General features: G+C 41.0%; 1 protein-coding gene across 3 annotated transcripts in view; it reads left to right on the top strand.

Annotated features, from left to right (window-relative positions):
- LOC118368536 (connector enhancer of kinase suppressor of ras 2) overlaps positions 1-15,354 on the top strand; it is an 83,510-nt gene that overhangs the window by 50,052 nt on the left and 18,104 nt on the right. For all 3 annotated transcript variants that reach the window (XM_052497071.1, XM_052497072.1, XM_035752713.2), the window contains 8 exons: positions 6,994-7,053; positions 9,344-9,412; positions 9,514-9,642; positions 11,362-11,456; positions 12,768-12,910; positions 13,630-13,772; positions 13,958-13,991; positions 14,149-14,324. In XM_052497071.1, coding sequence (XP_052353031.1) covers positions 6,994-7,053; positions 9,344-9,412; positions 9,514-9,642; positions 11,362-11,456; positions 12,768-12,910; positions 13,630-13,772; positions 13,958-13,991; positions 14,149-14,324 — 849 coding nt within the window. The remainder of the gene's footprint in view (positions 1-6,993; positions 7,054-9,343; positions 9,413-9,513; positions 9,643-11,361; positions 11,457-12,767; positions 12,911-13,629; positions 13,773-13,957; positions 13,992-14,148; positions 14,325-15,354) is intronic.

Below are 15,354 nucleotides of genomic sequence, written 5' to 3' on the forward strand. Positions count from 1 at the left end.
CAGGAAGCATTTCAAAGGGAGAGATACAGAATCATTCATAAACATGAAAAAAGGGTAATAGCAGACATTCCATCAGTCCCAAGAAAGAAAATTCACACGTACCTAGTTTTTATTTTGCATTTTAATCAGTCCTAAAAATTCTTAATCATAAATCGAGTTTACTGCATCTTGGGCAGGAAGTCTTAATTAACCCATGCATATACAGAATTAAACTTCATATACATGAGATGGTACGGTGTCCTGTAAAGCTGAATAAGGCGCATTCTAAAGTAAACCATTCTCTTGTCATCTTAATTTCTTAGGGCTGAAATCCCATCAACGGGATTGATATAACAGCCAGTGAAAGTGCAGAGCGCCAAATTCAAATAAAAATTCCTCAAACATACATTTTTCCAGCCAAAGAGATGAGTCACAAAAAGCACAAATAGAGATAAAATTAATCACTAACCTTTGATGATCTTCATCATATGACACTTATAGGACTTAATGTTACACAATACATGTATGTTTTGTTCGATAAAGTGCATATTTATATAAAAAATCTCAGTATACATTGGCGCGTTATGTTCACTTGTTCCATAAACATCTGGTGATATTGAAGAGAGCCACATCAGTTTACAGAAATAATCATTATAAACGTTGATGAAAATACAAGTGTTAGAAATGGAAATATAGATAAACTTCTCCTTAATGCAACCACTGTGTCAGATTTCAAAAAAGCTTTACGGAAAAAGCAAACCATGCAATAATCTGAGAACGGCGCTCAGAAAACAAATAGATATATTCGCCATGTTGGAGTCAACAGAAATCAGAAATAACATTATAAATATTCACTTACCTTTGATCTTCTTGGGATGGCATGGTAGCCTAGTGGTTAGAGCGTTGGACTAGTAACCGGAAGGTTGCAAGTTCAATCCCCCGAGCTGACAAGGTACAAATCTGTCATTCTGCCCATGAACAGGCAGTTAACCCGCTGTTCTGTTCCTAGGCCGTCATTGAAAATAAGAATTTGTTCTTAACTGACTTGCCTGGTTAACCTGTTAGTCCTATAGGGGCAGTATTTCATTTTTGGATAAAAAGACGTGCCCGTTTTAAGCGCAATATTTTGTCACGAAAAGATGCTCGACTATGCTTGGAATTGATAGTTTTGGAAAGAAGACACTCTTACGTTTCCAGAAACTGTGAGTGCCCTAGAACAAATGTTCAGGCAAAACCAAGATGTTTGACCGAACGTTTTCCATGATCACCTTATATGGCTGTGAATACAGGAATGAAAATCTGTCAATTCTGCCCATGAATCAGATTGCAGAGTTAACCGGTGTCTGCGTGGAAATTGTGCGCAAAAGTCAGCTGTATTTTTCCATCCGAATCAGAGAAGAATGCAGGCTTCCAGGGACGGCATTTCAATGAGATATATGACAAAACACCTTGAGGATTGATTCAAACAAATTCGGAAAAAAGTTTGTTGGTTAGTTTCGTAGCCAAATGCATAGTAACAAAACGGAACGATGTGTCCTACACAATAATCTTTCAGGAAAAACTGGACATCTGCTATGTAACTGAGTCTCCTCATTGAAACACTCAAAGGTAAATTATTTTATTTGATCCATTTGCTGGTTTTTGTGAATATGTTGCGTGCTAAATGCTAACGCCTGGTTCTGCATATTTTGTTGAGAGCAGGCATATTTAAATAAAGTTATGTTAAAATAAAAATCTTCAGACTGAGGTTAAATAAAGGTAAAATAAAAATCTTCATCAGAATGCACTCCCAGGAATCCCAGTTCCATATTAAATGTTTGATTTGTTCGATAATGTCCATTTATGTCCAAATTGCTACTTTTGTTAGCGCGTTTGGTTAAAGTCCCGAAGCGCGTTCACTAGGAGCAGACGAAATGTCAAAAAGTTCCGTTACAGTCCGTAGAAACATGTTAAAAAATTTATGGAATCAATCTTTTGGATGTTTTTAACATAAAACTTCGATAATATTCCAACCGGAGAATTGCTTTGTCTTCAGAAAAGCAAAGGAGTGCGAGCTACCTCTCATGTGAAATGCGCGTGACCAGCGCGTGACTGCCTGCAGACCTCTGACTCATTCCTCTCTCATTCGGTCCCACTTCACAGTAGAATCTTCAAAAAAGTTTCTAAAGACGGTTGACATCTAGTGGAAGCCGTAGGAAGTGCAACAACCAATATCCCACTGTGTATTCAATAGGGGCTGAGTTGAAAATCGACCAACCTCAGATTTCCCACTTCATTTTTAGATTTCTTCTCAGGTTTTCGCCTGCCATATGAGTTCTGTTATACTCACAGACATCATACAAACAGTTTTAGGAACTTCAGAGTGTTTTCTATCCAATACTTCTAATAAATGCATATATTAGCAACTGGGACTGAGGAGCAGGCAGTTTTCTCTGGCCACCTTTTCATCCAAGCTACTCAATACTGCCCCTGCAGCCATAAGAAGTTCATATTTTTTACCTGTTGCATTGACATACAATTATGTACAAACTGTTCCAAATTTCCACACTGTGTCTCTCACAGCTTGTTTGAGTTCAGTGTGTACTGGCGGCTAACTACTGTTCCACAAAAAGCATATCTTAAATCACAAACAACAGATGACTTAAACAGTGGACCAAGCCAAGAAGAGTGAGTGGCCTCTAATTTAAGTCGCAATGCTCAATCCCTCTGTCTTACTACTTCAAATGACTAAAATATTGTATTATTGGATTGCTATCTGAAAGCCAATTACCATTTAGTCTCCATAATCTGTTTACTTCAACCTTGACCCCCTTCTTCCCAATAGGAATGTGGTCCTTCTGTGGCTCAGTTGGTAGAGCATGGCGCTTGTAACGCCAGGGTAGTGGGTTCGATTCCCGGGACCACCCATACGTAGAATGTATGCACACATGACTGTAAGTCGCTTTGGATAAAAGCGTCAGCTAAATGGCATATATTATATTAGGAAGACCTCCTCAATCTACTACTTATACACATGGATTACTCTTCTGCTTTCCCCACTATTGCAAGGTTTAAAACAAAACAAAACAAACATTATACCTTTCTCCATATTGGAAGGCATTGTTTCATTTTACTATACCTTCAAAAAGTGAGTCTATTTTATTACCAATATCTGTTGGATATTTCTGCTTCAATATATATTTACATGTCTATTATTTAAAGATTCATATGTAATGCCTTGGAGGGATCAGTATGTATTAACTGGGTTGGCACTGTCCCAGTCCCCAGTAGATGGCATGCTGCCCATACTAAGTCTCTACCTAGCACCTTAAACAGTTGAGTAGGTGAATACAGAAAATCATTGGTTCTATTTGACAAATATGACAACTCCATTGTGTCCTCCTCCCAGAGCGCTAAGAACCTTGGCGTGATCCTGGACAACACCCTGTCGTTCTCAACTAACATCAAGGCGGTGGCCCGTTCCTGTAGGTTCATGCTCTACAACATCCGCAGAGTACGACCCTGCCTCACACAGGAAGCGGCGCAGGTCCTAATCCAGGCACTTGTCATCTCCCGTCTGGATTACTGCAACTCGCTGTTGGCTGGGCTCCCTGCCTGTGCCATTAAACCCCTACAACTCATCCAGAACGCCGCAGCCAGTCTGGTGTTCAACCTTCCCAAGTTCTCTCACGTCACCCCGCTCCTACGCTCTCTCCACTGGCTTCCAGTTGAAGCTCGCATCCGCTACAAGACCATGGTGCTTGTTTACGGAGCTGTGAGGGGAACGGCACCTCAGTACCTCCAGGCTCTGATCAGGCCCTACACCCAAACAAGGGCACTGCGTTCATCCACCTCTGGCCTGCTCGCCTCCCTACCACTGAGGAAGTACAGTTCCCGCTCAGCCCAGTCAAAACTGTTCGCTGCTCTGGCTCCCCAATGGTGGAACACACTCCCTCACGACGCCAGGACAGCGGAGTCAATCACCACCTTCCGGAGACACCTGAAACCCCACCTCTTTAAGGAATACCTAGGATAGGATAAAGTAATCCTTCTCACCCCCTTAAAAGATTTAGATGCACTATTGTAAAGTGGCTGTTCCACTGGATGTCATAAGGTGAATGCACCAATTTGTAAGTCGCTCTGGATAAGAGCGTCTGCTAAATGACTTAAATGTAAATGTTAAATGTATTTAACAGGATATGGGCTTATTTCAAAATGCATTACCGGGTTGGAGGAAATCTTCTAAGCGTTTATAGTTGATCGGGGGTAAATCAAGTCCTGTACAATGCTTGAATCTTATTATACCTCAAATGATCCATAAAGGAACCACTCTGAACATTTCTCACAATACTTTTTTACACCACTTTACGTATGTCTACGTGTGGATGTGCAAGTTGTAAAATATTATTTTTCTATTCTTACTACTTCAGTTCATCAAAAGAACCTATTATACTCAATATTATGTTACTTTAGCTCTAACCTTTTGTTACATCACAAATTCCTCCTTTAGACTAGTGTTCTATTCATACAGGGGTTTAGATATTTGCACTAGTTCTATTTAACAGCATATTTTGAAATAGTTCTCTTCTTTCATATCTCCATACATGACTCCACTGATGAGTAATGTTATCCTCATGTAATCTAAAGTCATGTTAACCTCAGAGACATGTTATCCTCGTTACGAACGAGACCCGTTATCCTCCGAGACATTTTACGTATGACATTTCTGAGACATGTTATCTCTACATTTAGGTCCTACAGCTGTGTTGGACAGACCCCTAGATAACGTTATGATCAACTCGCACACAACTGGAAAACACAGCTCACATTCACTCCATATTCACACTGGAGCTAGTCCCCTGACAGCTCTCAATCACTCAATTCTTAATAGCTCAATTTCAATCAGCTCTTGTTATCCAAATATCAATGTTTCAGCTTATTCCATATCTCACAATCACACAACTTTCACTTAGCACTATTCCCAAACACACTCGGTAATTGCCTCATTACCCCATGTGCATCGTCAATGATTCTCTCTTGTCGTTACTTGCTATGAACCATATGGATCATCATCAACGGTTCTCTTGCCGCTACCTGCTATACATATAACACCCCTAATTCAAAAATACCTTATGTCTTTGTTGTCTGCAGCCACTACAAAATGTCTTCAAAATGCCTACAGATGGCTGTCAGCGGGGCTTTCCATGGTACTGTTACGCCCTCGCTCTAGTCTTCTCATAGAACTAGTGAATAGTCTTCTCTCTATAAGACTATGGGTACCTTTAATGTGTTACAGGCCTTGATTAAAAAAAAATATATATATATATATATATATATATATATATATTATACAGATTCATATAAATTGACTGACTGAAATCAATTGCCGTCCCTCAATTGTTCGTGGATGATGGGATCCTGGGCAGCTCACAGTAAGGGTCTGTTCTGGGCGGGTCTCGTCGTCTTTTGGTCAGGTGGGAATTTCCCTCACACTTCATAAAATGCGCCACCGGTTTTCCTCGTAGACCCCCACTGGAAAGCAGAATCAATCATCCTGTTTGTTGACGCCATATTGTTGTGGAAATTCTTACACAGGGACACTCAGTCAATCATCCTGTTTATTGTCAGCGTGCTGGAGAGGTTCCAATCAACTCAATGTACACGTCTATCAGGAGCTCTGCCTAGGCAGTCCCCAGCAGTTGTCTTATATTCAGCTATACACAGACAAGTTATATTTGCATGATTTAGCATAATTAATTCATCATTACCATTTTGTTTCATTCATGTGACTGACCAATACTGGTTCATAACATGTGACAGACCAATACGTCACGAGTCTTCTCTCTAAGCTGAGACCTTGAAACAGATCTTTCGCTCTCAAAACAAGGTTCTGGGCATACTGCCAAATTGCAGCTACTGATAGTGAGGATTCGTTCAGTCAGCCACTTGCATGAACACAAAAATGTGTTTTAAAATTCCCAATATAGCATCTTTCCCTTTTTAAGACGATTTGATACGTATCTGATATGATACAGGAACGATCCGTTTTAGATTTAAACAATTTGGTGCGATTCGGTTTGATTAGAGGAACGAATTGATGCAATTCGATGTGATGCAATTCGATGTGATATGATTCGATGTGATATGATTCGATGCACTAACATTTGTTGCACAAACGCAAACACATCTCAAGAGGGTAAATAAAAGAATCGTATAGTAAGTGCCAAATAAAGTAACAGGGTTGATCGTAACAGGGCAACGCACTCGTATCTTAAACACTACGCAAAAGGTACTACGTTGGTGGAACGACCCAAATAATACCCAGGTCTGTTCAAGTCTCATCTGACCATTTACCTCTCCTTTCCTTCATTTTCAGTAAACAAGAGCTGGGCCATGTTCATTAGGCACTAAACACATGAAAACATACTGAAAGAGGGAAGGACTACCTGAACATGTCCAATAAGAAAAGCTTGTCTTCGTTTCTATTGCAAAACGCTTTGCTACATTGTACGCACTACTGAATACAACCCTGGAGTCTGAGGGATGTGGCGATGGCCTTTCAGATCTATTTTTCTAATCTGCTCCAGTCAATAAGTCATTATTAGAGGCATGTCTACAAGCCCCAGGAATCATGTGATGTGTATTGATCGTGGCTGTATGATCATGATCCCCCACGGCTCCCCTTATATCAAACAGGACCCCAAGGGAGAAATGACATGACATACAGGCAGATCACTATGCACCTGTACATACATTAGAGCTAGAGTAGAATGACATAGGAGAGAAGGATTGGAGGTTTGATTGCTGTGTGGGACGTTGAATGACATCAGCACTGCAGGGACTAGAAGGTATTGTGTTGTTGTGGCAGGTTGATGGATGATGGGCGATTTTATAACTGTAGTACTGACATCAGATTAGCTGGGCACAGAACGCAGGGAATTTCTCCTTATCTAGCGATCTTGTTTTTTTTGTGTTTTTTTTTCATTCTGTCTGTCTTTGAATGTATTTTACATTACCGTGTTGTCTCCCTTCCAGGGCATTGAGATCACGTCCACTGGCTCCAGTAATCACTACATCACAGGCACCACCGCAGAGGTCAGACTCTTTATTCTCCTCTTCCCCCTCTCAACCCTGTCCTTCAGAGCCCAATGCCATGGGCTCTTACTGAACATTATCATATAAATGCACTTTTACTTTAAGCAAAACCCCATAGGACTAATGGTTTGCATTACCTTGACATTTAGAAGGTCTGCTGTACTGTGTGGGTGGGCGGGTGTACAATCGGGTCTGAAATTACTGATACCCTTGAAAAAGATGAGCGATAATGACTGTGTTAAAATAAATGATTCAAATACTGAGCTATATTGTATGCTAAACAAAAAATTGGGAAATGATATACTTTTATGCTCATACAATTGCTAAGGGAAAGATTTTGTTAAGCAAAATTGTTGACCACCCAAAGATTCCTACAAATCAATTAGTCATAACTTTAGTATTTGGTTCCACATCCTTAGCACAAAATGACTACATCAAGCTTGTGACTACAAACTTGTTGCATGCATTTGCAGTTAATTTTGATTGTGTTTCAGAATATTTCAGCCCAATATAAATGCATGGCAATGTATTGTCATTCTGGAGTCAATTTAATTTGAAATAAGAATATGTTTCTACACACTTCTACATTTAATGTGGATGCTACCATGATTACAGATACCCCCAAGACATGCTAACCTCATACTATTACCAATAACAGGAGAGGTTAGAATGTCTGCTATTATCTTGGGGGTTATCTGTAATCATGGTAGCATCCACATTAATGTAAAATTTTATTTACAATAAATTGTACTCTACATGACACACTACATGACCGTTATTTTTATTGGGGACAAAATAATCTGAAAGATAACCAAAACAAACTTCAAATGCATCCAACAAGCTTGATTTAGTCATTGTGTGCTCGGAATATGGGGCCAAATGCTGAACTTCTGATAACATTATTTATGAGAATCTTTAGGGGTGTTTAATTTTAGTTTAGTTTTGACCCCTACCTTTTTGAGAAAAAAGTATTAATTGTCAAACAAAATCACTTTCTCTGAGCAATTGTATTATTATAATATAATTTCCCCCATTTTCTAGTCCACTATAGGCAATCTGGTGCCATTTGGGATGTAACCACTGACCTACAGTATCTAAGACTGGTAATCCAATGTGGTTGTAACTAATCCTACTGCGTTCGATATACGTTATCTTAGGTTGATTATTGAGGTTTTAGTGTTGTGAAAGAGTGCCACTTTAATGGTCATTAGTGGTACGGCTATTTCACCGTACTTTGCGCATGACAAAACTTGAATGGTCGTTCGTGAAATATCTAAGTGAAATGTCTTGCTTAGTTGATGATATTGACTGGTTGAAGCAGGTCACTTTTTATGGCCAGGAGTTTTTCCCTGTCAGTTTAGGTGGTTCACATATGTACTCCGCCCTGATTTGGCTGCGTCTGCCTGCTATTACAGTACATGCACAGCGACCCGAATGGAATGGCTGCAACGGTTGTGATAGGCGGTTGTTTTTCCCGAACTTACTTGAACGCGCTAATTGTACGTTTCTCTGGATAAGAGCTTCTGCTGAATGATATACAAATGCACATATAAAATAGAATTCTGATCATTCCTAGGTGATAGGTGGAGCGGCAGGTAGCCTAGTTGGACTAGTAACTGAAAGGTTGCAAGATCGAATCCCCGAGCTGACAATGTAAATGTATTATGTATTATAAAACATTATAATAATCTGTCGTTCTGCCCTTGAACAAGGCAGTTAACCCACTGTTCCTAGGCTGTCATTGAAAATAAGATTTTATTTCTTAACTGACCAGCCAAGTTAAATCAAATCAATAAATCGGTTGGGGGCTTGGCTATTTTACTACTCTACCAGTTAGATGAAGGCTTGCCAGGGAAAGGATCGAGGGAACCAAGCTTTAGTACAGGATGGTCTCTTCTCTGGGACAGCCTGGGATAGACATGTGTTTTTTTCCATGATGTCATGATCAGAATATAGACCGACTCCCCTGGCTACTGCTACTGGAGTCGATCTGAAGCACTCTGTGTATGCATTCTAGAGAGAACAGCACATGCACACTCAGTGCATGCACATGTGCACGTACAGTATGCATTATTTAGTACACAAGCCCACTCAGACTTTTAACCTCTGACCCTAAGTAAGCATTTCGCTGCTGTTTACGAAGCATGTGACAAATAAGATTGGATTTGATTCCTCTTTTTAAACCAATTAAGGTCAGACGTCAAGTCCCCACCACAATGTTACATCTGTCATACATAGTCTATAGTGGTGTGTGTTTGTGTGTTTTTAATTATTGGCTTGTGCATTGCAGTCACCCGCTGAGTTCTGTGAGAAGATACTGGCTGGAGACGAAGTGATCCAAGTCAATGACCAGATTGTGGTGAGTATTTTGTGTGCTTGTGTGTTACTTAGCGCCAAGCCTGGCCTAGCCAAACATAACTTTATATGAACTCCAACTCCCATAGTGCTCTGCATTGTCAGGTTGGCTGGAGCAGGAAGAACCTCGTGAAGAAACTGAAGGAGAACCCCAGTGGGGTGACGCTGGTCCTCAAGAAGGTCCCTGTGTCACTGAGAAGCAAAGAGACAGCCCAACAGCCCCCCTCGCCACAGGTAGGCTGCTGGAGTACAGTGAGAAGCATACATTGCATGTGTACATACATACACGCATTCACGAGGATGCACACACACACGTTTACACTCAGGCATGTACACACTCGCACCAGCACATACTGAACCAAGGAAACACATCCATTTAGACCTGTAGGCTTTCATAGAGCAGATTCTCTCTGGATAACCTCTGGTCACTTGGGTTTAACTGTTTGTTATCCCCACCTTCAAGCCTTCATGCTCTCACCCTGCCCAAGGTCTTGTCTCTGTCTATATAGAAAAACAAATCACGGACATGCACACACACATTTTTTCCCTCTCATACACACACTCTTCTGTCATGCACACACAGCTAACTACTCCGCCTCCCCTCGTTACATGACTCACCGTGTTAAAGCCAGCCTGTGCTGTAGTCTGAACACTGAGACAGCGAGACATGTCAGTCAGTCGTGTGTATTGACGCTTGCTCAGGACCTGTGTGCGTGTGTATGTGTGTGCGTGCAGTACTCCAAACGTGGAATTTTTTATAATCCAATTATTATTATAAGCACATAACATTTTACTGGCATGGACAAATTATGTAATTCAGGTATTCAATTTGTCAAATGTAAAAAAAACAAGATATATAAAAATCTTAGAATGCACTCCTATATAGATTTTCTTACTATATCGGGTATTTAAAAAAAAAAAAAAAAAAAAAAAAAAAATATATATATATATATATATATATATATATATATATATATTGTGTTAAAATAAAGGTATATGTACCCAATTTGCATAAACACACCTGGTGTATTTGCATATATGAATATTAACATAAAGGGGTGGAACAGGGCTGTAACCACCAACAACTTGTTCCGTCTACCCTACCTGCACTCAGCTGTGCTGTCTCGACTGCCTCATTAATTGGTGTTGTCACATTCTCTTGCATAATTTAACAAATGTGTCAATAGCAGAATACCATTGGATTAAAAATCAACACACTTGGCTCTAGATTATACCTATCGGAACATACTTCACATTGTTTGCGACATCAGACATAATATCACTATAATCCGAGTGTTCATTTTCAGATGTTGCTTTCATTTCAGTGCATCTAATTTATGAACGTTTCAACTAATATTTAAATTATTTAAAAAAACATTCTAATCCACAAAAACTGTACACCCTTCAAAATAGTTATCTTTCTAGTCTTTCTTGTGATGTCTGGAGACAGTGCATGAAGTCCCCGATGAAGCTTTACCATTCTTATAGATGCAACGGAAAGACGGTGTATTCCATTGAGCCCATTTCAGCCATTACCGGGGTGTGTTTGACAGGTCATTACAAACATTTCCATGGTCGTAAAGTGTGGAAAAAGTCGCAGGAGTAAAAGAAAAGCAATTAATCCAGCGAGGTGTAAATGAGAAGTGGATTTTGCACCCCTCAAACACAGGAAATATACGGCTGAAAAAGAGGGGCAGGCGCGTTGCTAGTGTGTGTGCGCCACAGGTGAGTGGAGGCTGAAGACCAGGATTTTATGTGGATGATAAAAGCTGCCATTTGTCCTGAGGGCTCGGCCCACATGGCGCGCTGTGGCTCAGCTCACACACACACACACACACACACACACACACACACACACACACTGTATTAAAAGGAACTGAGCAGAGTTCACACCCTATCTCTTAATCTGAAGTGGGTGGGGAGGGTTCACATTTTCTGCTGGCTGGTTTTCAGAAAGAGGAAGAGGAGGAGGAAGAAGAAGAAGAGGGAAACCAGAAACACTCCATATTTGAGAGAGTAGCAGCCTCAGTCAGGTCTCTGTCATTCAGGTGAGAACACACACACCAGACATGAATGCTACTACTTCAGTACTTTCTCTCTCTCTGTTTGTGTGTGTGTGTATATTTTACACAACCATTTGAGCATATTTTTTGTCTTTATCAAATGAAGTCCAGTATTTTTCAATTAAGATTTTTTTTTTTTTTTCATCCACCTACTTAGTATATTTTAGGCAGAAACTCTTGAGTTGTTTTGAGCCTAAAACCTATTTTCTGTCTGTACTGGCTGATTTTAAAAAGAAATGTCCGAACTGTTTCCTCTCGCACAACTTGTCTGACCTGTCTGCAACAGGCAGCATGATTCTGTAATAGACCAATGGCTGAGGTCATGTTGCAAATGCAATTAAGGCTGTCATAGATGGTCATTGGCCATTTAATATTTTCCCTCCCACAGAATACTGGAAACCAACAAAGGCCTGCTGCGTTAGATCAATACATTTATATTGTGTACTGTGCTACTGTCTGAAAAACATTTGACTCGGTCTCATACTGATCTCCTATGGGAGTGTAGATGAATTCTGACTTCTGATGAGTTTTTGTTGAAACGATATATCCAAATTGAATTGCACTTTAAAGGGGAAGTTTACCTTAAAATGAAAGTTTGTCAGTTGCTTTCATAATCTCCACAATGGTCTTACATTGATATTAGTTCATATTCACCACCTCAAAAAATACCCTAACTTCATGTGTTGCATTTGTATTTCCTGCTTCAGGGTTCTATATCAATGCTATAGTTTTTGGCCCCTCCCACTCTTTTGCGTGTTGCGTGTGTATGCTTCTAAACCCAGAGGCCCAACATCGCAAGACTTCTGGGAAAGCTGGCGAAGCAGACTCTGCAGACCAGATTGGGGTTTGAGAAGTGAAACATTCTTTCTTAGTTGTTAATTTTCTCAAAATCTAAAGGCACAACCTAGATTCGAGCCAAGTAGCTGAACATCTTATTACTCCAACCTCATGAAAGTGACAAACTGACACGTTTTCTTTTTTCGTCAAGAACAATTTTATATCGAAGGAGTGCCTTTTTTGTTTTGATGGTCTGCACATGCGCAGTTCGACCATTACACCCAATGATGTGTTTCTGCGCATGAGCTTAGTCACCATGACATCACCTACATGCGCAATGTTGAATTTCTATTAGAAGCAGTTTCTACATATCTTCATTCTAAACCATCTTTGGTGTTAAGTGTGACTAAGTGTGCTCCCTCTTCCCCTCATCCCATGTGTGGTGTGCAGGGCTGACATATAGTGTTGTGGATGGATAGTGTGAGTGTGGTAAAGTGTGCCCCCTCTACCTGTATGTAGGGCTGCAGTTCAAGGGCCAGTGGATATCCAGCCTATGGGCCAGGAGAAGTCGGATCTGTCCAGCGACAGGGGATTGGACGGCAGCCTGACATACACCTTATGTCCCAGGGGGTCCCAGGGGGACCTCTCATACCTGTCATCAGGTCGGAACCATAGACATGACCATAAATGGTAGAAGGGTTCCCACTCGATGCTGAAAGGTCAAAATTGGCTAAATTGTAAACATTAATGAAAACAAAATGTAGCTTTTTGGTGTATATTTAAAGGTTAGGCATTAGATTAGCAGTGAAGTTAAGTTTAGGGTTAGGTTTAATATCAAATTTAAAGAATAGAAATTGTAGAACAACTAGCCTGGGCATCCGTCTTTGGAACTTGGCCAGATAGTGACCATCTGGTAGAACTAGTGCCGGGGCACATAGGCCAATATGATAAGGTTTAGAAGGAATAGCCGAACTGGCATTACGGTAAATGGTAATAATAGATACCATTTTATTGATTCCTTTTGTCATTTGAACAAGTGTCACTATTTATCGTTCAAGACCATTTGAAGTGGTTATTAGACGACACCGCTTATCGCCATAACATGTTTCAGTAGATAGCCTACCAGGGCCCTGTTCAGTTACTCTCGGCATCCAAAACCAGTTGGTAAAATAACGAGAGAAAAACAGGGAAGAACATTGAAGAATTAAGCCAATAAAGCGATGAATTTGTCCTTTTTGAAAACTTTTTTGCTACTGAACATGACACTAAATTCCAGCTAAAGTAAGACTGTTGGAGACGGAATGTTAGTTGTTGGCTGTTAGTAGTGATTGTAATTGTGCTGTGTTGTTGTATAAAAAGTGTGCATGTGTGTGTGTCCTAGGAGAAGCCGAGGGTTTGGAGGGGTCTAGGCTCAGCCCCGGGCCGAACGGAAAGGGCTCTGCGCCCTCCAGAAGTCCGTCCCCCCGGGTAATAGAACTAGGCAGAGAGAGTATCAGTTCCTGTCCAGAGATGGGCGGACACACGGTGAGAGAGACACACACACACTGTTTTATTTGGTGGTGGTTATGATGGCGATGAGGTTCGTTTCTGGAGAGGCTCTCTACATGTGATGTTTTAATGTGTACATTTGAGCTTTTTGGAAAGACAATTACGTGTTTTTTTTGTTGTTGATTGAATTGAGGACAAATTCTCTGCTGTTTTAATTTTAGGAGGATAAAGAACAAAAAAAGGGGTCTACAAAAGGTAAGTTTGGGTTTTAAAAATCTGTTTTCCTTATTTATTTAGAGTACTTATTTTCGCAGCAGGTATTTCGATGTGCATGGAGATTGTGTCACCATAACTTTGACACCCTGTCCCGTCTAACCCCTCCCACACACACACACCACAACCCCCCCCCCAGGCACGCGTAAAGCGATGAGCAGGCGGCGTGTGTCGTGTCGTGAGCTGAGTCGGCCCGAGTGTGACGGCTGGCTGTGGAAGAAGAGGAAGGAGAGCAGTGTGTTCATGACCCAGAAGTGGCAGCGCTTCTGGTTCGTCCTCAAGGGCCCCTCTCTCTATTGGTACACCAGTCAGCAGGTGAGGTCCTTTTTGTTTAATTTGTTATAAATATGAACTGTTCTATGAACTGTGTAATTGAACGTATTAACTGTTTCATTAGTTAGAACCATGTTACCAGTGCTAACCCTGTTGAGCCCCCCACCCCAACTCCCCACTCATCCCCCCCTCAAAAAGGGTCGGGGGAAGAAAACTGTTAAACACTTATACACAAACCCACTGTAATTGCTGGACTATTAAGCGCACCTGAATATAAACCGCACCCACTGAATTATTTAAAAAATATGTATTTTGTACATAAATACGCCGCACATGTCTATAAGCCGCAGGTGCCTACCGGTACATTGAAACAAATGAACTTGGTCACTATCTTCCTCCTCCTGTGCACTGAAACCACTGAAGTCATCTCCTTCGGTGTCGGAGATGAATAGCCTCAGAATTGCTTCATCCGATGTTGGATCGTTTTCATTGTCGCTCTCGTCACTTTCATCCGGAGGCAAATACCCCGCTGAGCTCATTCTGCCCCTTCAACACGCAGCAGTCCAGCCTTTCGAAACCCGTTGATGATAGTGGATTTTTTGACAATGCTCCACGCTGTCAGGACCCACTGGCAGACTTGACCATAAGTTGCTCTTCGCATGCAGCCCGTTTTAGTGAAGGATTTCTCCCCACTTGTCATCCAAGCCTCCCACTGAACAAGGAGCGCCACCTTAAATGCACGATTTACACTGATGTCGAGTGGCTGCAAATACTTTGGGCCATCTGCTTTTCTTCCCTCTGAAAGCCTTTGTTGTCTTTTTGCACTGAGTCAGTTCCTCACGCTGCTGTTTCCAACGTCTTATCATCGACTCATTAAGGCCAAGCTCCCATGCAGCAGCTCTCTTTCCTTTTCCAACAGCCAGATCGATCGCCTTCAACATGAAAGCTGCATCATATGCATTTCTCCGTGTCTTTGCCATGATGAGGGTGACAAAATTACTGCCGTAATCATAATGATGGGAGGTTTGAGCGCGCTCGATTTTACGTCACATGTGAAGGTGCTCAGTTTTTT

This window comes from Oncorhynchus keta, chromosome 35, assembly GCF_023373465.1.
Source record: "Oncorhynchus keta strain PuntledgeMale-10-30-2019 chromosome 35, Oket_V2, whole genome shotgun sequence".
Lineage (NCBI taxonomy): Eukaryota > Metazoa > Chordata > Actinopteri > Salmoniformes > Salmonidae > Oncorhynchus > Oncorhynchus keta.